The sequence below is a fragment of the Phodopus roborovskii genome, unplaced genomic scaffold (genome assembly GCF_943737965.1).
Source record: "Phodopus roborovskii unplaced genomic scaffold, PHOROB, whole genome shotgun sequence".
NCBI lineage: Eukaryota > Metazoa > Chordata > Mammalia > Rodentia > Cricetidae > Phodopus > Phodopus roborovskii.
Genome location: NW_026126469.1, coordinates 8050632 through 8074400, shown reverse-complemented (window position 1 = coordinate 8074400; position 23769 = coordinate 8050632). Strand labels below are relative to the sequence as shown.

Sequence of the window (23769 nt, the reverse complement as noted above, 5' to 3'; positions counted from 1 at the left end):
GTGTGATGCATGAAAGCAAGACAAATGTTGTAAAAAGAGCAACACTGCTAATCTGTTTTCATGTCTCACACAGGGCTTAGCCCCTCATCTAACGGGAGCCCTTCTTTGATCTAAATTATTGAGGCTTTTTACAAATATCACCCTCCTTGGCTGTTTTGATTAGTTGTGTACATGTAGTAAAACACACAAGATGGGTGTGAGTGGGGATTTTAAGATGGCGTACGGAACAAGATGGAGTTGGGATTTCTGACATGAGGGTTTCTGAGTAGCTGCCCCATGCCAAGCACTGAACTTTGTATTGAAGCTACAGCTGCCAGCAGGAGTAAACGCAGTCGTGAGAAACCAGCCTGCTGACTGTACACGAGGACACTCATCCAAGATTCAGGGACAGAGTGACTTGGGGCTCCAGGGAGGACCGAGCCCAGAAGGGGCAAGTAACAGGCAAAGGATACATGACAAGACACTAAACTTTCTTCTTATTTGCCTAGTGTTTATCAGGTACCATGTGCTGGATGTGGCCGTATGCACTGGGGATGTGGCAGGCAGGCAGGCAGGCAGGCAGGCAGGCAGGCAGGCAGGCAGGCAGGCAGACTTGTCTGTAGTCTGGGACAGTATCTTGCTGTAATGTGTCTCTCCATGCAAAAGAAGTAGAATACACAAGTGACTTAAATAGTAAGAAGCATATTGTCACATAACACAAAGCCCTATGTTAGAAAAGCTCTTGGGTCACCGGAACCTTGGGCTCAGAGGCCTGGGACAGTTTTCTGTTTTGCTTTCCTTACAATATCTCAGACCTTGTATCACTATAGAAAGGTATCCCAAATTAGAAAGGAAGAGCATCACTTCCTGTGCTTTTTTAAATGTTTGGAAGAATTGTGATAAAATACACATGACATTATATTCATTCATACTTTAGGAAACACATGTCCTGAATTTTCTCAGGTTGCAAACCTGAGCCTCCCGGTGCCCATGAAACAGCTTCTGGCAGCCTGTTCTTGCCTCTCTGTTTACCTCCTGTTCTTACCACTTGCTTTACTTTAGACCAGTGGTTCTCAACCTGGGGTCACAGCCTCCTGGAGTCAACCTTCTCATGGGAGCTCCACATCATTTGTCCCCCTTGTCAGGTATAACAGTAGCAAAATCACAGGTAGGAGGTAGCAGCGAAAATCATTTTATGGAGGGGGTCACCACAACATGAGCTGTATTAGGGGTCACGGCATTAGGAAGATTGAGAAGCTCCGCTTTAGATACTTGACGTGAGTGGGTCCCATGGATCTGTCTTCCTGTGACTGGTTTATCTCAGTCCCCAAGCTCGTCCAGCTGTAGCGCGTAAAATGTCCACCCTTTTGTCTGGGTTATAGTGCTGTAACCTCAACTGTTTCTCGATGATATCACTGTGAATGTCAATTTACAGATAGTCACAATTTTTATTTCTTTTTGATATATATCCAGAAGTGGGGTTGCTAGATTATGTGGGATTCTATTTTTTAATTTAGTTCCCAATGGCCAGGCCACTGCCATCTAAGTACTGGCAAAAAGAAAAGGGAAGAAGAGTTACCTCTGTGTGGCTCATTTTAGTCAGTTTTTATAAGCTGAGGGTGGGAAAGAAGCTTCAGGAGATGGTTTCCACTCATAAAAGTGAAGTAATGACTCTCGAACCCCACACAGCGTCCATCCTGAGTGTTGAATGTGCTTTGTCTTTTTAGGGCTGAGGAGGTTCCTCTGAAAATCTTGGCCCACAATGGCTTGGTTGGAAGACTGATTGGCAAAGAAGGCAGAAATCTGAAGAAAATTGAGCATGAGACAGGGACCAAGATAACCATCTCATCGTAAGTGACCCCTTCAGACTGATTATGTGTAGGATCGACTGATGAGCATTTCTCCAGAGGGGAGATGCTCAGCCATTGCCAGTTACTCTGGGCAGCAGTGGGAGCAGCTCCAAAGGTGGGCTCCACAGTCCACCAGAGCTCTCACCAGCACGAGGGAGGCCCTGGGCTCCACCCCAACACCACACTGCAAAAAGGTTAAAATAAAAAATACAGTCGCTTCGGTGGCACAAGCCTGTCATCCAGGCTCTCGGGAGAAGAGTCAGTTGAACCTTGACTGCACAGTGAATTCAAGGATAGTCTTAGTGAGCCCTTTCAAAACATAAAATAAGACTCGGGGTTAGAAGGGTTTCTAGCACTGTGAGGCCAAGGTTCAATCCATAGTGTACACATCACACACACACACACACACACAGAGAGAGAGAGAGAGAGAGAGAGAGAGAGAGAGAGAGAGAGAGAGAGAGAGAGAGAGAGAGAGAGAGAGAGTGTCAGTTACTAGTAACTTGAGATTAGATTGCAGGATTCTGTGCTGTAGTGTTAGGAGAAATCAAGTCTTTACCAGGATGTGTCTGTGGTCTGGAATTTTATTCTTCCTGTCTTTTTCTCCATTGGCCAGCTTGCAGGATTTGAGCATATATAACCCTGAGAGAACCATCACAGTGAAGGGTACCATTGACGCTTGTGCCAATGCTGAGATAGAGATCATGAAGAAGCTTCGAGAAGCCTTTGAAAATGATATGCTGGCCGTTAATGTGAGTACCCAGTTCTTGTGTCCCTGCTGATCTTCCCATGCTTAGGGCAGGTCCCAAGCTCTGTGAGGTTAGCTGTCCTTCAGCTGAGGAAGTGCATTAGGGAAAGGAGCTTCCAGCCTCTTAGGATTAAGTAGTCAGTAAACTGTGCTACATACAGGTCAGTGTGAGCCAATAAAATCACACTTTACAGGCTGTAACGAGAGTGATGCTTGCAATCACACGTATTAGAAAAGGAAGAGGTCAGAGCTGGGCTACACATATATGTGTAAAGTGATGTGGGTCAACAGGGCTGGATGCCACATACAAGGATAAAAATGTAGGGCCAGGAAAGTGTGTTCTTCTGTTTGCTCAACTTTGTATAAAATTGTCATGTCTTCTCTCTCTTTAAACTTTCAAGGATATGCTTTAGCTAGGCTTGGTGATACACACCTTTAATCTCAGAACTGGAAAGACTGAGGCAGGTGAATGTCTGTGAGTTTGAAACCAGTCTGGTCTGTACACATAATGAGCTTCCAGGTTATCTGGGGCGACATAATAGGGAGACCCTGCCTCCATCATAAACATAAGTTGACTGGGCTGGAGGTTTGCCTCTGTGGTGATATGTGTGTAGCATATGTAAAGCCTAGAGCTTATTACTCAGGGTCAAAACAAATGGCCTCACTTGGTACAGAGACCTTGTCTAGTTCGAGCTGCTTGGGGGTAAATCTGTTTGAAGCAGCCATTTCAGAGCGGAGGAAGGGAGGGGCTAACTTGTGATTGGCATCTCTTGCTTGCTGGTTGGCACTCTTAGTTTGCCTAGTAAATGCTGTCACACATCTGAGTGCTCTCTGGCACTTGAAGAAGACTGCACGCCCTTCCTGTTACTTCCTTCTCACTTTATAGTTGTTTAAAATTATTTCTCCATCAGCAAAACTCAGAAGAGCAAGGCTCAGCTCAGAAGAGTAAAATCTTTCATTTTTCACTATAATTTTCTGAGAATAGAAGGGTCCTCAGCTGTCATGGGCCGCAATTCAGCTTCCACATTTATCATTGACCTCTGGGCTCCATTTGACCCTTCACTACTTCCTGTCCCACCCACCAACACTTCACAGAGGACTAACTGTTGACAGAGTGATCTGTGCTGCAGCTCCTCCTCTCACAGCAAAGCTGCAGCTTTCTCAGGTCCCGGCCCATCCCCCACCTCTCCAGCGCCACCTGGTTGCCGCCCGCCTACCACACAGTAGCTGTGGGACACAGTGGGATGCCTTTGTGGCAGTGTCATTTGGCCATCTCATTCTTTTCTTGTGGGCTTTTAATGTCTTTGCTCAACATCTCTTTCCATGAACACCTGGCTATACTAAAAAAAAGTTGTAGGTGCTCTACACACCGCCATTTCAGAGCCATACCCGTGCACCATGAGATAGCACAAAATCTGGTGCTCCTGGTGAAGGAGCCAGGTTTGCTGGTTTTGCATTCTTACAAAAAGAGACATTTTCTAGGGTGACTTTATATTCAGAAAGACAGACAGAAAATCTTGGAAGTCTGCTTCGCGTTCAGGAAGCCAAGGATTGGGGGCAGGCTGGGCACAGGCAAGCATGGGGGATGGTATCTCTCTGCCTCCAGCCCTGGTGAGCATTCTAGGTTGAAATATGAAATAAGAAATGAGATCTTGAAGGGCCTGAGTCATCCTTGGGTGACTAGAAAAGACTAGTATTTGTTCTCACTCACAAATATTTATTGAGTACTGCTGTGTCAGACACTGAATATAGCTTCAAGCAAAATGGCCACTGATCCAAGGAAGTGAGGCAGGAGCGAGGCATTGAGTCAGGAACTCTGTCTTGTATCTTTGAGAAAAATGGGAATATTAAGAGAGCGTAGAAAGGCCATGTGAACTGGGGGGGGGGCACCTGAACAGGTGAGGAAGGAGTGACAACAGGCACAGGGTATTCAGGGAGCAGGGTTTGGTGGGTCCGGGGCGGGGCTTCACGGGAAAGCACTGAGAAGCATTGAGTAAAGACATCTGTGGCCACAGTCCGATATGGAGATAACGTGAGGGTGGCAGGGAAGCTTGGAAGCAATGGAAGTTCGGTTGAGAGGTTGAGATTTGTTGTCCATGCCCAGTACAAGGTGAGGAAGTCCAGGCACTAGGGTGAGCTGTCTGGGAAACTCTGGTGCTGTGCAGATAGGAGGTGGAGGCTGGCCACAGCAAGCCTGGCCTCTCTGGGCTTCTCTCCCTCATCTCTTTTCTTCATTTCTGTTCCCAGCAACAAGCCAATCTAATCCCAGGGTTGAACCTCAGTGCACTTGGCATCTTTTCAACAGGACTGTCCGTGCTTCCTCCACCAGCAGGGCCCCGTGGAGTCCCCCCCAGTGCCCCCTACCACCCCTTCGCTGTAAGTAGCTCAGAGTCCTGAGGGTCACTCCTGCTGGGCAGCTCCAAGCAGCATAACTACTCTGCTCTGTTAGTAAGGGCAAAGGCTTGTATTTGCAATCTGTCTTCATGGATGATTATAATATGAATAAAAGAGCTTGTCTGGTGGGGAAATGGATACTGATCCAGGCTCTGAATGTGTGCTCTCAAATACGGTGTTGTGCCACAGAGAAAAAGAACCACTCACCAATGCAGTAACTTGACGTCCATTTTATAAAAATGCAGTGGTGGTGCACACCTTTAACCCCAGCTCTTGGGTGGCAGAGGCAGTTTGAGGCCAGCCTGGTCTACAGAGCAAGTTCCAGAGCAGCCAGGGCTACACAGAGAAACCCTGTCTGGAAAAAGAAGAGTCGTTATTTCAAACGACATTCATGCATGTTCGTTATTTAATACAAATGTTAAAGATACATGGATTATTCTTAACAGATATCATTCCCACCTTTGTCCTTAAATCAAACATATTTTACTGAAAGGAAGTTTTAAAATGAAAACACCACAGTGTTTGATGCTAAACCCCACTAAAAACTGCCTAGTATTTAGTAGGTTATCAGTAAGTATTGTTTGACTCAGAATTCTCAGCAATAGAAATGTGATTGTGTTTTCTGCTTGTTGCCCTCACCCACAATTATCATTCAAGATTAGTACATTACCAATTGAGGACTGACACACTGAACTCATGACAGCTACCCTCCCCCACTTTTCTTCTCTTAAACATTGTTTTGTGTATAAACTGTTTCTATGGAGAGAATCAAGTGGGTGAACTCGGTTCTGCTCTCTGGTGTAGGCATGGCTAGTGGCTCTCGGGGGTTCCCTGTGTTTACACCCTCAACATAGTCATAAAGCGGCACCACACCTACAGGCCTCTGTCACAGAAGCTTCTCTGAGGTGCTTGGGAGCACTGCAAGCCATCTCTTGAGTTACCCTGAACGGTGTGTGTGTCTGTAAAGGAAGGTTGTGGCAGAAGCACATTGGACGGATGTGGAGTTCATGTCCTTTACCTTTGCTGTGAGATGTAATAACTTACTTAGCACCATTTAAAAAAGGTGCCGAAGACATCTCACTCTCCGGGAGGCTGCACAGGGAGCCCAGTAGGGTCTGTCTAAAAGTGAAAGCTCTTAGTAACTGAAATTATAGGAGAAAATGGTGTATGCAATTTAAATATCACAGCTTTCTCTTAGACCAAATTGGTGCAGAATTTTTAAGCAGAAAGATAATGTTAAATAAAAAGTAAGTAAATAAATAAATAAACAAACAAACAAAATTTAAAAAAAAAAAAATCCCTAAAATGTAGCTCATGCCCATAGTTCTAGCAGCTGGGAGACTGCAGGGTAGGATTCCAAATTTCAGGCAGTCTGGGCTACATAGCTACACCCTGTCTCAAAAATGAAATCGATAAATAAATAAAAAGTAGAGATAAGATGTTTACTTTGGGGCTTTTGGCCTTTAATGTCATGTGAAGGAAAAAGCCCCTTCATTCAAGATTGTAAAAATGTTTTCCTTGTACTTATTTTCAGTTGTTGGTTTTGCTGGGGGTTGTTTATACTGTATTTTACAGGGCATTTATCTTGATCTAACTTTATTATTTTTCCAAGTGAATAGCCAGTTTCCCAAGTAATTTATTGAGTAATCTGTTGTTTTATCAGTCAATTTGAAATCCAACTCTGCCCTTTGTTTTGCTTTTGATTCTTTGGGACAAGGTCTCATATAGCCCAGTATAGCTCTGTGGCTGAGGATGGCTTTGAACCGCTGATCCTCCTGTCCCAGTCCTGTGCCACAGCCACAGCCACACACCCCACCCCACCCAGGGTGAGTGCACCACCTTGACCTGTTCCATCTGTCTCACACACTACCTCATCGTAGTTCTGTGCTCCATCCCATTCCATTCAACTCAGGTGTCTATACAGAGGTCACTACAGTTTAATGAAAGTGTCCATTTCACTTGTTGGGTTGAAACTCAGTGGAGGGATGCTTGCCTGTTGTATGCAGAGTTCTGGGTTTGCTCTCCAGTATGAGGGGGGAATCCATTTTATCTGTATTTTAGATACGACACCATAAAGTTGTATGTAACAGATTGCTTCCATTTTTAAATGTTCAACCTTGTGATTATTTGTTTCTTTTGATTCCCAATACTATTTGTTTGTTTTTTCAAGACAGTGTTTCCCTTTGTAGCCTTGGCTGGCCTGGAACTCACAGAGAACTCACAGGAACTCACGGCCTGCCTCTGGCTTCTGAGTTGTGGGACTAAAGACATGCACACACCACACACACACACACACACACACACACACACACACACTTATTTATTTTTTAAAAGATGTATTTATTATATATATGGTGTTCCTCCTGCATGCATGCCTGCATGCCAGAAGAGGGCACCAGATCTCATTACAGATGTTAGTGAACCACCATGTGGTCACTGGGAATTGAACTCAGGACCTCTGGAAGAGCCCCTGAGCCACCTCTCCAGACCCTCTTTCTTATTAATAGAGCTTGCAGAGTTTCCTTTTTCTGTTTTCTGCTTATTTCTTTGCTGGTGGCAGTCCTGTAGTGCAGGCTGCCCCACTGCGCCCATGTAGCTGAGGATGGATGGACTCCAGCTTCTGCCTTGCTGCCACCTCTCAGTGCTCTGATGACAGTCATGTGACACCACCGCTGGTTCATGAGGTTCTGGGACTGAACCCAGGGCTTTGTTGCTGAGCTACAGGGGTACCAATTGAGCACTTGCCCAATTTCCTGTTGGGGACTTAAGATCTCTAGGTGGATGAGGGTTTCCCTTTGCCACACTGCCCTGCATTCTCTGGGAGCTTTCGTGCTGTCAGAACTTGTTCACTGGGCCTGTGGATTGGCCTTGCTGCCCTCTCCCCCTATCTTTATGCATACCTGATGACATATAATTGTACCTTCCTGTATTTTAGTAAACTCGAGAGCATATATTAATGAATCCATAGGGCAGTACTGACAGCGCTCTCCTAAGGCCCCACCTGACTTCACTGAGACTGCTCCAGGCATGAGCAGATCAGGGAAGCCTAAGTGGTTAAGATCTTAGCATGGGAGAGATGTCCCCATTACTCACCTGCTGTTGTGGCATGGATGAGGGAGAGATGCTTTACCTCTCTCTCTCTCTCTCACTCTCTCTCTTTCTCTCTCTCTCTCTCTCACTCTCTCTCTCTCACACACACACACTCACACTCACACATACATACACACACACACACTGCCCATCAACACAGGGGCAGGTGGGAGAGCTGGCCCTGAGGTCATAGGAGCAGGAGAGCTAACTGTCCCTGCCCCTCATCAGCTGTAGGGAGAGTGGCCCCTACTCCACCCTGGGCAACAAGGTAGAGCTGGCCCTGAAGGAGAGCCAACCTTTAGGAAGTGACCAAAGTGGGAGGGCCGGCCCCACCCCCTGCTCAACACTGCAAGGGATGAGCTAACCTGGGCAATGCTGGAGCTCACCCTGGTGGTGAGCACAAGGCTGACCAACCCTGCAATCACTCAGGCTCAGAACCAAGGCTGTGAATTGACCCACCCCATCTGTGATCTGCTGGAGCAGGGGAAGGAAACCTGACCTGCAGACCCAAAGCTGCAGGATCTCCGTGCACAGGGCAACAACAGAATAGCCGAGAGGAGTCCCAGCATTGATAGTGTAGCAAAAACCAGAGACCTCCAACAGACCAGTGACTCTTTGCAGTGAACACAAGGAAAGCTATACTAGGGGGAAACAAGCAAAACTCAGGCTGCAGTCAAACGAAGGTCCAGGTTCATTTTGCTTCTAGTTCTTGCTTTTTAGTTTCTAGTCCCCAGCACCCTCTCCTCCAGTTGCCCTAAGAAAACCAACCCAGAGTGGATAAGCTGCGAGGAACAGGCCTTTTGACAATCTGGGACAGAACACAGAACTTCCCTAAGTTGGAAAACTGTCTAAGTCCTTGCCTATCCTGCACCCCCATCGCTGGCTCCTGAGGGCAGTACCTGCTGTCTTTCCAGCTGGGGATGAGTCTGTCGTCCCAAGAGAGCCCTTGAAGCTCCTGAGCGTAATACACGAGCCTGCCCTGGGCCGCCCAGATGCCTTCCTCACTGTCTGTACCAAGGGCCTGTGGTTTCTCCTGCTTGAAGACACCTCACTCAAGTGTCAGGCTGTCTCGCATCTGTGCCTTGGACCCTGCAGTTCCTCCAGGAAAGCAGGTGACCTGACAGCGCTGGTGTGAGCTTTCACTAACCTCTGCTCTGTACTGTCTGCCCACCAGCAGAGTTAGACTGGGAAGTTTTAATGGGCTGGAGTATGAAAAAGAATTTCTCCCTTGCCAGTGGTGGAGCAGACATAGCTGTCACCTTCATAAAAAACACTACCCCTCCCCCACGTGCTCATACCGTGCTCTTTTAATAAAAATATGCATCTTCTCCTGCATACAAAGATTGGGCCAGTGAACCCAGGGTCAAGGGGAAGTTGCCTACTGATAGGCAGCCGTGGCCCTGTGGGCAGGTGATTGCACCCTGGTCTCCTTAGGTCACTGATAGCTTGCCTTCTGATTACCAGAGGAGTCAGAATTTGAAAATTCCTTTTCATTGGATGCTGTCAGCTCCATCTTGGAGGATGGGGAGATGGGAAAGGGATGGGCACCTGCTTCATTGTAATGAATGTAAATATTCGTTTACACTCCTAGAGCTAGCTAGCTCTTGTAGTCCAGGCTGGCCTCAAACTCACAGAGATCTGCCTGCCTCTGCCTCTTGAGCATTTGGATTAAAGGCTTGTGCTACCACCACCCGGTGTCATTTACACACCTTAAAACAGCCCATCCCTTTTGGCTCACAGATGGGCCTGAGGGCAGGTCCACATCTGGACCAGGCCTGCAAGGCATGATCCTAGCCCCTGCCTTCTCCCTTGTATTGGGCATGCTAACCTTCTGCCTAAATGTCACCTGGGCCAGCCCTCCTGGCCTGATCTTCTAAGAACCCCACTGCTCACTCTATTGCCCTGGCCACTGTCTTAAGACTTATCTGAAGTTATCTTTTGCATTTGTCTCACAAATAGACAGTAAGTCCCCTTATGTCCCTATCTCCTAGAGTAAGGTCTCCCACATGGTGGGTGCTCAAAAGCGTTTGAGTTAGTGAATAGATGGCCAAATGCAATCTGATGTAGGCATTGGAGTCTGGAGAGGGAGGGTGGGAGACTCGGGAAGCTTTGAAAAAATTGTCCCATTTATAGAGATTAGAGATTCAGACTCAGGCGTAGGTCTGAACCTCAGCTAGAAATCTGGCTGCTAAGTTCAGAACTCTTCTCTAGCAACCCTGTGGCTCCTCCTTAGGGCTAGAAGAAATCTGTCCTCATTATCATTTCTACAACTAATTTTGAAAGCTCTCCTTCATCCCAGGCTGAGACTGGTCTGGACAGTGTTCATGTTAGGGCTCTGAGGACTCAGAATACAAGCTGTACTCTAGCTCTATGCTTGTCCTTGCTTGGGGCTTAGAATCACAATCCACAGGGATCGCTTCTGCTGTGACAGCTAAAGGACACATACTTGGGGCCAGAGACAGGCAGAAGCCCCATTTCCCGTGGTTAGAAACTTGAGTGCAAAAAAAAAAAAACAAAAAACAAAACAACAACAACAAAAAACAAATTGCAGTAATCGTCTCCCCTATGCCTAGCAGCCATACCCCAGAAAGGACTGTAACTAGCTTCCCCAGACCCCCGTCTGGTGGCACCCTCTTGTGGGCAGAGGCATCACTGCAGTCTCTTCAGTTCAGTTCAGATGCCACAGGCATGTGACCCTTCTAAAACCTGGGAAGCACTACAGGTGCTCATAACTTCGTCCTTTCCGACCTAAAAGAAGGGTTGGTAAGGAATTATATCTGTAGCTGAGTCTAGCTGGAGAGTCAGACGGTGGGAGACTCTCATCACCCTGAAATGTGTTCAGTGCCCTCAGCTACTCCAAGCTCCATCCTTCTCTCCCTCTGCCAGGCAGGCCTGTGTGCCTTGGTGCCCTGCACCTGTCACGACCTTCCCACTGGTGACAGTGAGAGTGCTGTTTACTTGACCTCATGGAAAACATAGTTAACACAGCTTTGCTGACTTTAGTGTCTGTGAACTCAGATATGTTTCTGTCTCACAGGGCTGCTGTGGGGGGGTAAGAATGTATAAATAAGCTGGGCGGTGGTGGCGCATAACTTTAATCCCAGCACTTGGGAGGCAGAGACAGGCAGATAACAGTGAGTTCAAGAGCAGCCTGGTCTACAGAGCGAGTTCCAGGACAGCCAGAGACCCTGCCTTGAAAAAAAGGGGTAGGGGTTAGGACAGAAGAACTTACAAATAGATACGAAGTATCAGTTCCTGCTATGCTGTAGGTATTCGATTAAAGATTAGCTACTGTTTCAACTTGACTTTCCAGAATAGCTAGCTCTGCTTCATGAGTCCACATCCGCCCTCCTGATTCCCCCCATATCCGTCCTCTTCTTCCCCCTCCCCACATCTGCCCTCCCCCTCCCCCTCCACACATCTGCCCTCCTCTTCCCCCCTCCCCACATCTGCCCTCCCCCTCCACACATCTGCCCTCCTCTTCCCCCTCCCCAATCTGCCCTCCCCCTCCACACATCTGCCCTCCTCTTCCCCCCTCCACACATCTGCCCTCCTCTTCCCCCCTCCCCACATCTGCCCTCCTCTTCCCCCCTCCCCACATCTGCCCTCCTCTTCCCCCCCTCCCCACATCTGCCCTCCTCCTCCCCTCCCCACATCTGCCCTCCTCCTCCCCCTCCACACATCTGCCCTCCTCCTCCCCCTCCACACATCTACCCTCCCCCTCCCCCTCCACACATCTACCCTCCCCCCCCCCCTCCACACATCTCCCCTCCTCCTCCCCTCCACACATCTCCCCTCCTCCTCCCCTCTACACATCTGCCCTCCTCTTCCCCCCTCCACACATCTGCCCTCCTCTTCCCCCCTCCCCCACATCTGCCCTCCTCTTCCCCCCCTCCCCACATCTGCCCTCCTCTTCCCCCCTCCCCACATCTGCCCTCCTCCTCCCCCTCCCCACATCTGCCCTCCTCCTCCCCTCCCCACATCTGCCCTCCTCCTCTCCCTCCCCACATCTGCCCTCCTCCTCTCCCTCCCCACATCTGCCCTCCTCCTCCCACTCCCCACATCTCCCCTCCTGCCCCCCCTCCACACATCTGCCCTCCTGCCCCCCCTCCACACATCCGCTTTTGCACACTTCCTTTCTCTCACTGTCGCTTTCAGTTTCTGCTCACTGAGTTTCTGCTCCTTCTGGAAATCTCTGATGTAGCTAACACCGGTCAGTCTTCCCAGGATCACGTTTGCTTATCCTGAATAACTCTTGGCTTTTGTCCCCAGTATTCTGTGTTGCTTGTAATGCACAACCTGTAATTCCACCATAAAATAGGAGCCACTAGCCCTTCTTCACCAAAGGTGGGTCTGAGCCCTGAGAGTGGGCATGGGCTGGGTTCCTAGAGAGCAAAGCTCATCTTAGAAGCAGCAGCTCTAGGCCTGTTGGACCAGGTGACACCTTGCCAGGATTTCAGAGATTAGAAACCAAAGGTACAAGTCTGTAGATCGTGTGCTTCACAGAGCACACGTGCTGGGTGGAGACAGACACCTGACTCACTGAATGTCTTGTTCATATGCAGACCCACTCCGGATACTTCCCCAGTATGTACCCTCATCACCATTTCGGCCCATTCCCGCATCATCACTCCGTAAGTGCCCCTCTGACCTGCCCTAGCCATCATCCTTCCTGCCCCATGGCTGGCCCCAATGGCCCTGAGGAACAGGCCAGTGAAGGGTCACAGTGTGAATGTTCTCTGCTGTACCTCCAGTCTGTGCCAGGAGTGATACAGCTTAGAGTGTAAGCAACAAGCCACCCTGTTTACAGCGCTGGGGAGCCCCTCAACTCTGTGGCCTCCTCTTAGGTGATTCTCATACTGTGAGTGGGAGGTGGGAGGATTAAGAGGTTGAGGCCAGCCTGGACTGTGTAGTGAGTTTCATGCCACTCTGAGCTACAAAAGACAAGGGCTGGGCATTGGTGGTGCACGCCTTTAGTCCCAGCACTCGGGAGGCAAAAGAAGCAGGCTGAGTTTGAGGCCAGCCTGGTCCACAGAGCAGGTTCCAGGACAGGCTCCAAAATCAATACAGAGAAACCCTGTCTAACAAAGAGAGAGAGAGAGAGAACAAAAGACTAGAGCTGTGGTCATTCATTACAAGTGCTAAGTGCTCACTGCTCTTCCAGAAGACCGGCGTTCCCAGCACCCACGTCAGGGTAACTCAGGGCCACTTGTACCTCCAGCTCCAGGGGATCCAGTGTCTCTAGCTTTTGTAGGCACATGCAATTACACACACACACACACACACAGAGAGAGAGAGAGAGAGAGAGAGAGAGAGAGAGAGAGAGAGAGAGAGAGAGAGAGACTTTATTTTATGTGTGAGTGCTGTATCTTCATGTCTGCCTTTATGCCAAAGAAGGCATCAGATCCCACTGTATAGATTGTTGTGAGCCACCATGTGGGTGCTGGGAAATTGAACTCAGGACCTCTACAAGAGCAGCCAGTGCTCTTAACCTCTAAGCCATCTCTCCAGCCCCCCCCCCCCACTTTTTAAAAATATATTAAAAACACAAAAGAAAGCCAGTTAGAAAATACTTATAAGCTAAAGAAGTTTCCAGTAGATAGGGTATGTGGCTTAGTTGACAGAGTACATGCCGTAAAAGCATGAGGACCTGAGTTTGAATCTTAAACAGACACATAAAAGCCAGGTGTGGGATGTGCTGAGGAAGTACTGACAGAACCCCTGGGTCTCACTGGCCAGGTAGTCTAGCTAAAACACTGAGCCCAGGTTCCAAAGGATACTGTGTCAAAACTAAGGTGGAGTGATCAGCCTCTGACCTCCAGCATGAATGTATACACATGAACATATACCACACTTAATTGGCTGGAGGAGGGTTGGTGTTCTTTAATCAAAGTCTTAACAACTGAAGGAAGACACATCATTCCCATAAGAACCATTGGCACCCTGGCCTAAGAGCCTCTGTCTTTCCTCAGGGGTTTCCAGGGAGAGGTGGCTTGCCCACCTCCCTGGGTCCTCGCCATGGAGCATGGGCACAGCAGGGTGAGTCGCTTTGTGAAATGGTATTCCTAGTTATAGGACAGACTGGACAGCTTTCCCTCTGTGGCCAGGTGTGTTTAATCGTTTTTGCTGTTTTATGTATTAATGGCCAGGCCAACTTTCAGGAATTGTCTCCTTCCACTGTGGGTTCCAGGGATCAAACTCAGATCATCAGGCTTGCATGGAAAGCACTTTTTAATCCACTGAGCCATCACAAAATAACCATTTTGGTTCTTGGATGAAGGCACAAGAAACGCATATCAGATATGTGTATGTTAGAGAACCCAGGGACAGCTGCTAGTGCCCAGCAATTATGGGCTCTCAGAGGTGCTTGTTAACCCTGCTAGTGTTCACAAAGAGAGCGCCAGGCCACACAAAGATCGCGCGTGCCACTTTGGTCATCTCCCCAGGTAGTGAGCCTTCACATACCGTGCTCTTAAGGTTACTTAGCTGGGCCATGAGGTGCCAGGTTAGAGTGTCAGTTGTGTGTGTGTTCTTTTCTAGTACCCAGAGCAGGAGACTGTGAATCTTTTCATCCCAACCCAGGCTGTGGGTGCTATCATCGGGAAAAAGGGAATGCACATCAAACAGCTGGCTCGATTTGCTGGTGCTTCCATCAAGGTAAGATGACCGCTACCAGCTGCTGCCCCCAAGGTCTTCCTCTTGTCAGTGCCGTCAGTTCTTACATGACCCAAAGACAGAATCCACAGGGTGCACTTCCAGGACCATCCTGTCAGCTTCCAAACTTCATTTTAGTCCTTTCCTGTTCAAACAACTGTTACAAGAAAGATGCTAGTGGTGACCAAACCGGGTCCTTTGAGGGTTGGCATTGTCCCTTCTCCCCAAGAAGATAAAAGAGGGATGAAGGTGTTTCCCAAGCTAAGGCAATGGGCTCGAGTGCAGTTAGCGGTTATGCTTAGCACTGAGCACACCAATGCTTCTGTTAGTCCGCGCTTCCTAGGACTTACAGACTGTGAGAAAACAAATGGAATGAAGAACTTTGTGGAAAGTGCTGATAAAATCATAGGCAAACAGAAGTTGATGGTGACACCTGTTAAGAACCCAGGTCTGAGCAGAAGGCTAGAGAAGACCTCTTGGCTTGTAAGGTAGATGTCTACAGATGTGGCTTTCATTAGCCCCAGATCCTGCTTCTCTCTGTTGTCAAGGATTGTTTGTTTGCCATGGGCCTGCTTCAAGCCAGCTGTCAGCTCCGCTGAGATACTGCAAACCCCGTGGAACACTTGGGGAAATGTTTCCCATTGCTATGGAAAATAACTCACTACCATGAGACAACCCAGAATTATGAAACTGGGTCCCATGACTTGGGGAGAAAGAATACTTACACTTTCTCCCTAAAAGCTGGATTTTCTCCCGCAGCAAGTGTGACAGGGGAAAAACAAAACAAAACAAAAACAAAACATTCTGAATTAATGCAGAATGCAGACTGCGGTGCCATGGGGAGAGGATTACACCTTGCTGGACTCTCAGCCTGCATCTGTCTCTGCTTGCAGTTAGAGACTCACATTCAAACTGGGTGAAGCCTAGACCGGGGTGGCTGTGATGAGGGCATGGCGTCCTCTGTGCCCAGTGGCTTGGCACAGGTAGCATTGTGGCCTACGTGATGGAGAAAGCAGGGATGCGAACAGGCTGGCTTCACCCAGATCTTTGCTGGTGCTCAGTGAGACAGTTTGGACCAAAGGGCTTTGAGGACTCTTTCACCCTGGCCTTTACTGGAAAAAGTGAGATACAGAGAGACCAGGCCTAAGTGGTCAGCTTAGCTCTCAGATAAAATTCCACTGACTCTAGGATCCTGAGCATCTGCTATGGCTGACCACAACAGTGATGTCCCCATTTGCTGATGCATATGAGAAATGAAGCCCAAGAGGTCTGACTATCCACCCAAGAACACAAAACTGGAGTGTGACAACCAAGATTTGCCCAGATTGTCCTGTTTCTGTTCCATCCCCTCCTCCTCCCTGGAAACCTTACTGATTCCCAGGAGTGAAGAGGGAGGGAGTTTATGCACGGGTCTCATCACTTTTAGACATCACTCCACAGCCCTCTCAGTTTAGGACTTAGTGCCAGTGTTGGATCTTGAAGTAGACAGGGTTTCCTGCTACCTGTCTCAGGGCCAGCCCACCTCAGTGTCCATCCCCTGAACAGGCTGTTATTACCACCAAGAAGTAACTACCCACCATGGAGAGTGGTCCTCGGGAGCTTGCTTACAGTTTACCTGTATCTTCTGTTTATCTTTATGCCATGGTCAAGGCCAGAGGTCTCCATGAAGGTGTCCCTCTTTCTTGAACAGTACAGGTGACAGCAAGCACACTGTGGAGGCATGTTCCCAAGAGAGCTGGGTCACACCACTGGACTCTAAAGTCCCAGGGTAGACTCTGGCTTAGAGCCTAGATGTGGTGAAAACAGAATCATACCTGAGTGGAGGTCTCCCCTGAGCTTTGGAGACAGCACACCTACAAACCCGTGGGAACGCCACCTCCCTGAGCCCTGGGTTCCCTCAGCCTGGGTGACCCTGTAACTGACTATGTTCCCCCTGTTTTTTTGTTTCCCTGCTTGCCTGAGACACGGTCTCATAGCCTAGGCAAACTGCAAGCCTTCCTGGGGAGCCTGTGCTGACCTGGAGTCCTGATTCTCCTGCTTCCACCTCCTGAGCATGGTCTGCAGCTAATGTTGCTGTGCAAATGCTCTGGCGAAGCTGGGAGTTGAGAATTGTGTTGGATCTTGCATGATGTGCTGTGTGCTCACCTAGATCTCCTGGCTCACCCTTAGGTTCCTGCTGTGCTTTCCATTGTTTTTACTGTGAATTACATTTAACTTTGCCATGATCTGATGATTGAGTTTTAATTTATTTGTTTTGTTTTTGAGGTGAAAATCTTATGTGTTTGTGTTGTCAAGGTAACTTAGCATCTAGTTTCAAATGCTAGGACTACTAACATGGACTACTAGATCCAGTTCAGTTTTGTTGCCACTTTTTCCTTCTCCTCCTTCCTCTTCCTATTTTAAAGATTTTCTTTTAAGTAAGTCAGAATGTGCTGGGAGGGAAATGTGATAAGGACCTTGTCTTAGTCAATGCTCTACCAATGTGCCATTGCCTAAGCATTCAAATATGAACTTCTGAGGGGTCATTCTTATTCAAACCACCCACATTCAGTTCCTGGCTGCCATAGGCTTGTAACCATATCATAATGCAAAAAGAAGAACTCCGTCCAACTTCAAAAGTCCTAGTGGTCTATAATAGTCTCAACACTATTTAAAATTCCAAAGTTCAAAGTCTTTTCTGAGACACATGGTAATCTCTTAGCTATAACACCTATAAAATCAAAATTAAAAAGCAGATCACATATTTACAACGAACAATGGTACAGAGTATACTTTGCCATTCTAAAATGGAGCAAAGGGAACATAGTGAGGAAATACTGAATCAAAGCAAGACCTAAAACCCGCTGGGCAAATTCCAAATTCTGCACCTCCATGTCTGATGTCAAAATGCTCTTCAGACCTCCAACTCCTTTCAGCTTTTTTGACTGCAACACACTCCTCTCTTTTGGATTGGGTCTGCTTCCTGTTAGTAGTTCTCCTCAGCAGGCAGTATCCCTTGACTCTGGCATCTCTTAACATCTTAGGCTCTCCAAGGAAATCCAGCTTCCCTTTCACAGCTTCACACAATGGCCTCTCTGGGCCCTAGGACATTCCTTGTCTCTGCAGCTTTTCTTAGTTGCAGAGAGATATTCTACAACACCTGTTTTGTATCCTTGACTCTAAAGCCAGAACCATGTGGCTGAAGCTGCCAAGTTCTGTTTGCTGGGGCTGTAACTTGGCCCCCTCATTCAGAATACATTTTCAACAGCTTTATGTTTTTTCCATGGTTTCCGTCACTACTTAAACTTTTCTTTAATTCCTCTTCAAAAGTTGACTATTTAGCAGGTGATCTTTCCCTGAGATCACCACTCCCTTTATTCCATTTAGCCTCTGGCATTTCTTTAAACTTTTTATCTCCTTGAGCACAGGATTTATCTCTATTACATTTCCTGATGATACCTTTCTTCTCAAACTGTACATTTTGTATTTTTCCTTGTTCAGTTTGTGAAGGCATGGGTATAATGATTTCACTAGACCCAAGATAAATGATAAATAGATGTTTTATTGGGGAACAACTTACACAGATAATAATAATAAAGGACAACCGCAGCCTGTCTCTGCCCTTCTGATCCGATCTGTGACCCAAGAGAAAGAGAGCTCGAGAGAGCCACCATGCCTCATGCTTTCCTCTTTCTACTACTTCTGTCCACACCTGAAGCCACGCCCAAAGGGGTGTGGCCACTGTTGCTACAAGTTTGCTCCTTTTCATTATAGATCTATATGAGAGAGTGACCACTAATAACCACACAACAGAATCAATACTAGGCTGGCTTAAAATCTCTGCCACAATCTGCCAACAAGCAGCATGGTCAGACCCTGACATAGTAATACTAATACCCCACTTCCTGGTACCAGTTTCTTCAGTCAGTGTTCTGTGGCTATGAAGAGACAACATGACCACAGCAACTTTTTTTTTTGTTGTTGTTGGTTGGGTTTTCAATTATTCGAGACAGAGGACAGAGTTTCTCTGTGGTGTAACAGTCCTGGCTGTCTTGGAACTCACTTTGTAGACCAGGCTAGCCTCAAACTCACTGAGATTCACCTGTCTCTGTGTACTAGGAATAAAGGCTTGCACACCACCACCTGGCATGACCATGGAAACTCTTATGAAAGAAAGCATTCAATAGGGGAGGATTAGAGGTTTAGTCCATTTTCATCACGGAGGGAAACATGGTGCTGGAGAAGTAGCTGAGAGCTCTACATCTGGATCCGCAGGAAGAGAGAGAGAGAGACACTGGGCCTGACCTAGGCTACTGAAACTCCAAACTCCGCCCCTAATAACACTTCCTTCTACAAGGCCACACCTCCCAATTCTTTCTATCACTGCCACTCCCTAACCATTCAAATATTTGAACCTATGGCAAGCCATTCTTACTCAAACCACTACAGCCTCTAACCAAATTATTGGTGAGGTTCCTATTTGTATCCTCACAGGATTAAAAGCTAGCTGTCTCAGTTCTTCCATGCCGCATAGGTGAGTGAGGGAAGCCATGACTGGAAGCAGGGCAGCCTGCTCTGGTTCATCTGTGAACTGAGACCTAGAGCCTGCCTAACCTTTCCTGCAGCTACAGAGTGATTGGATAGTGTTGTGGCCTACCCATTTCTTTTGCTCTCGGGCCTGGGGATTGGCAGACCCTGTGTCCCATAGAGCTTGGCTGGATAGCCTAAGACCCAGGGCAGAGGTGACACTATGGCCTTGTCAACTGGTGCCAGCATGCTCTTAGACAAGCAGAGGACTCACCACCAGCATGTTCCTTTTCTCAAACCACAGATAGCTCCAGCAGAAGGTCCAGATGTCAGTGAAAGGATGGTCATCATCACCGGGCCACCTGAAGCCCAGTTCAAGGTCAGTGCCAAAGACCATGCCAGCCCTGCAGGCTCTGGTACAGGGCATACAGCCCAGAGGTGTGGAGGTTCTCCTGTGGGAGCCTAGTGTCCATTTCCCTCCTGCTGCTTACTGGTCTCTTTCTCTCTCTCCTTCCCCCCTCTCTGTCTCTCTCTCTCCCTCCCCTCTCTCCCCTCTCTCTTTCTCCCTCCCCCTCTGTCTCTCTATCTCTCTGTCTCTCATACACACACATGCACACACTCAGCACACGCACACACACACACACCGCTCTGTAAGAACTGAGTGGGTAGCAGCTGCCCATTTGCCTGGAGAGAATACTGAACACTCTGAAACTGAGGCTCCTAGTTCCTATACAGCCTTGCGGCATTACCAGCAGCTGTCCCAGTCACCAGTCATTTGTTCTCAGGCTCAGGGACGGATCTTTGGGAAGCTGAAAGAAGAAAACTTTTTTAATCCCAAAGAAGAGGTGAAGCTGGAAGCCCACATCCGGGTTCCCTCGTCGACAGCTGGCCGGGTGATTGGCAAAGGGGGGAAAACGGTAAGTTGGCTCCCTACTCCCTACACCTGGGTGAGTTTCCCGCCCTGGCCATGCCTGATTCCCTTAGACCCTCACTAGCTCTTTTGCTCAATGACATACTTGGGTCTGACACATCAGCAGGGATGAGGCATGGGGATTCTAAGGACAGAAAGGTCATCAGCAGGGCTGTAACAGTAAGGGCCCAGTCCCATGGTGTCAAGCCTACCCTATTCCCGAGCGCTGTGCCACCCAGCCCTTTTATATCTGAAGGACAAGAAGGGTACCTCCTACCCTGCCCACACCCACATGTGGACACCACTCTCGACCTGGTTTCCGAGTTGGGAGGCTACAACTCTGGCCTGTGCTCTCTTGACAGCAGTCTCCAGGGCCTCTCCCTCCCCCACTGTACATTTTCTGGTTTCTCAAGTTTGGCTGTCTGCTCTAGGGGAGTTGGCTCAGCAATACAGTGAGAAAAAAATATATTATTAAAGTAACTTATGTGTCCAATCTGAAGGTATCAGTAACACATGTCACCTGAATTCCCAGGCGGAGGTATAATTCAGTGTTAGGATATGTGCTTATCAAGTATGGGATCTTGGGATCAGCCCCCCCCCCAAGAAAAGTATTTTAATCATAGATATCAGTAGGTTACCTGTTAGACACAAGGAATATGACTTTCTCCCTTGGTGAGGGGTGACTGGAGAAGTTCCAGTAGAACTTGGTGATGGTGGAGTGACATTGTTGAGTGGCGGGAATTGGGGTAGGGAGCTCAGGTTCTAGCTGTCATATCCAAAAGAATAAAGTTGACCTGGAAAACGGAGCCCCTGGATCTACAAATGCCATCCGAATCCCAGGCACGCACACTGACTGCTCGGGGCATTTGAAATGTTGGAGACAGAGAATAGAGCACCAACCACTGGATTCTCTGTATCCCCTGGTGAGGTTAGCTGCCCCTCCCTGTGAGCTGAGCATCATGCCAAGGGGCAGGGCATCATCATCCCAGGACTCAGGAAATGGAGAGTGAGTAGAGGATCAGAAGTGCATGGTCATCCTCACCTACATAATCAAGTTCAAGACCAGCCTTGTTTTAAGGAGGGAGAGGGAAGGGGGGGGAGGGGAGGAGTCAGACAAGAGGGGCTCTTGGCCAGCATCCAGGAAGCTGGTCCAGAAATGAGTGTCTAACCTGGGCTCTTACTGGGGTTCCCCATGTGTGTCTGCAGGGTTAGAGCATTCAGCTCCATGGAGTCTGTCAGTCAGCCTTTTGGAGCCCAAACCCACAGGAGAAAGGAACGGACTTGGCTTCCCTGCCTCCCCTACCCCATATCCCTAGTCTCTCCCTAGGTATTGGCTTTATGGGGTGTGGGGTACACTTGTGTCACTCATTTCCTTCTCTGTCTTTCCAGGTAAATGAGTTGCAGAACTTGACAAGCGCAGAAGTTATCGTGCCTCGTGACCAAACGCCAGATGAAAATGCCGAAGTGATCGTCAGAATTATCGGACATTTTTTTGCTAGCCAGGTACTATTTGTGAGGCCCCACATCCTACCCAGCTCTTTCTGCTGGTTCAGATATTGCATTTGTGTCAAGGGGCCACGCACTTGAGCCCCTCCTGACCACACAACACACACAGTGGAAACCTCCCTGACCCCCAACCGTTGGTGCAAGGCTGCTGGCACACCTTGCTTTGGAGCTTGGCATCCCTTGCCCTCCCAGCCTTCCTCTGAGGAGCCACATGTCCAGCAAGCCCCCAGCAGAGCAGCCGGGTTTTACTGTGGAAGGGTAACTACCCACAAAGGGACCCTATCTCCCCAGACCACATCATTGCTGCCCTGCACTCAGAGAAGCCAGTGCTGTGGTGACATGTGGCCTAGTTGTCTTGATGCTTATTGCTGGGCGGGTTTTGGAAGAGGGCAACGGATCCTCTTGTCAGTCAAAGGAGAAGGGCAGGGCATGGCTTCATGCTTGTATCCCACTCTGCCTTCTGTGCCTGTGCCTGTGACTTGCCTAGGCCAGGGGTAGAGTTCAGCTTTATCGGGGTTCCCTCCTTTCCTGATCTTTCTAGTGTTCTGGAAAGGGAGGGAATGAGTGGGAGGCATGGGGGATGGGAATGACACAGCCATGCTCAGCTGTGAGTGACCTTCGACCTCCAACCCCATCACTGACCCCTACTGCTGCTCCTTGGAGCATCTGCTCACTGTGAGCTAGTTCTAGTGCCTGCCCCTCCACACACACCAGCCTGGCACCCTCCTCTCCCCCCACCCCACACCACCTTGCACCCAGCAGGCTTGGTGAGGTAAAGAGGAATTCTGTCCATGACTATTGGGCCTGGGGGAAGTGAGATATTTCTGGGCACTCAACTATCCTTTCCCGAGTCCCAGACCCCCTGTTTCCTGCCGTCCCCAGGACTGGGATTGTGTCTTCCCTGTTCCCTCCCCTCCCTCTCTTTGCTGCAGACCGCACAGCGCAAGATCAGGGAAATTGTACAACAGGTGAAGCTGCAGGAGCAGAAATACCCTCAGGGAGGGGCCGCACAGCGCAGCAAGTGAGGCCCCCACAGGCGCCAGCAAACAGATGAATGTAGCCTTCCCAACACGTGACAGATGAGACCAAACAGCCAGCAGATCGGGAGCAAACCAAAGACCATCCTGAGGAGTGAGAAGTCTGCAGAGCAGCCAGGGTCTGCAGACCCCTGCACCTCCTGGGGTCCAGAAGGGCAGAGGGAGGGCCGGGTTCCCCAGAAACAGCACTTGGCCTGCGCCCAGCTTCCCCTGGCTTCTGCAGGCTCATAGCCATCCACTGCCCATCCACTCCGCTCCCTCCTCAGCTCCCATGGCGCTATCCCTTTGAGTTGAACTAACAGGTGAACGTGCTGAAAGCAAAGCAAGCAAAGCAGACTCCATAGCCTTTCCTTTGTTGTGGGAAGTCGTCTCTGTACATGTATGTACATATTAGAAGGGGAAAGATGTTAAGATATGTGGCCTGTGGGTTACACAGGGTGCCTGCAGTGTTAATATATTTTAGAAGTAATATATCAAATAACTCAACTAACTCCAATTTTTACTCGATTATTAATTTTGTTTTCTTTTTGAAGAGAAAGCAGGCTTTTCTAGACTTCAAAGAATAAAGTTTTGGGTGAGGTCCATTGGTACAGAAAGGAACTTTGAGCCACCCACACAAAATTCACTTGGAGGGAATCTTGTCAAGGACACTTCGAGGCAGTTGTGGGTCACCTGTGTCTATCAACAGAAGGGATACCGTCCCTGAGGAGGGGCCCCAGGCCCTTGTCACCGGTTTGTCCCATACACCCATTTCTTTGCTTCACAGGTTTTAAACTGGTTTTTTTTTTTTTTTTTTTTGCATATTGCTATATATTTCTGTCTCTCTCTGTTTATCTCCCTCCCCTCCCCCTCCTCTTTATCTGATGTTTTTTGAATTCCTTCATCCTTTTCTGTCCCCCCCATATCTATGCACCCCCCCACCAGGCAAAGCAGTTCTCTTGAGTATCACGTCACACAAGGAACAAACTCGAAACACACGAACCAGCCTCAGCTGACATTTGGTTACTCAAACGAACAAGAGTCGTTGGCACGAAAGCGGGAACCCACCAAACCAACCAGCCAAGCAAACAGGAAAAGTCCATAAAGAAAGAATGTACT

The 23769-nt window shown here is 48.5% G+C and overlaps 1 protein-coding gene across 2 annotated transcripts in view; it reads left to right on the top strand.

Annotated features, from left to right (window-relative positions):
- Positions 1-22987, top strand: part of Igf2bp2 (insulin like growth factor 2 mRNA binding protein 2) — a 105015-nt gene extending 82028 nt beyond the window's left edge. The window contains exons 8-16 of one of the 2 annotated variants that reach the window (XM_051191200.1): positions 1707-1829; positions 2443-2578; positions 4822-4950; positions 12624-12692; positions 14599-14715; positions 19523-19597; positions 20004-20135; positions 21518-21631; positions 22567-22987. In XM_051191200.1, the coding sequence (XP_051047157.1) occupies positions 1707-1829; positions 2443-2578; positions 4822-4950; positions 12624-12692; positions 14599-14715; positions 19523-19597; positions 20004-20135; positions 21518-21631; positions 22567-22659 (988 nt within the window). In that variant the 3' untranslated portion in view covers positions 22660-22987. The remainder of the gene's footprint in view (positions 1-1706; positions 1830-2442; positions 2579-4821; positions 4951-12623; positions 12693-14598; positions 14716-19522; positions 19598-20003; positions 20136-21517; positions 21632-22566) is intronic. The other variant, XM_051191201.1, reaches the window with a different exon arrangement.
- The last annotated feature ends 782 nt before the right edge of the window (positions 22988-23769 follow it).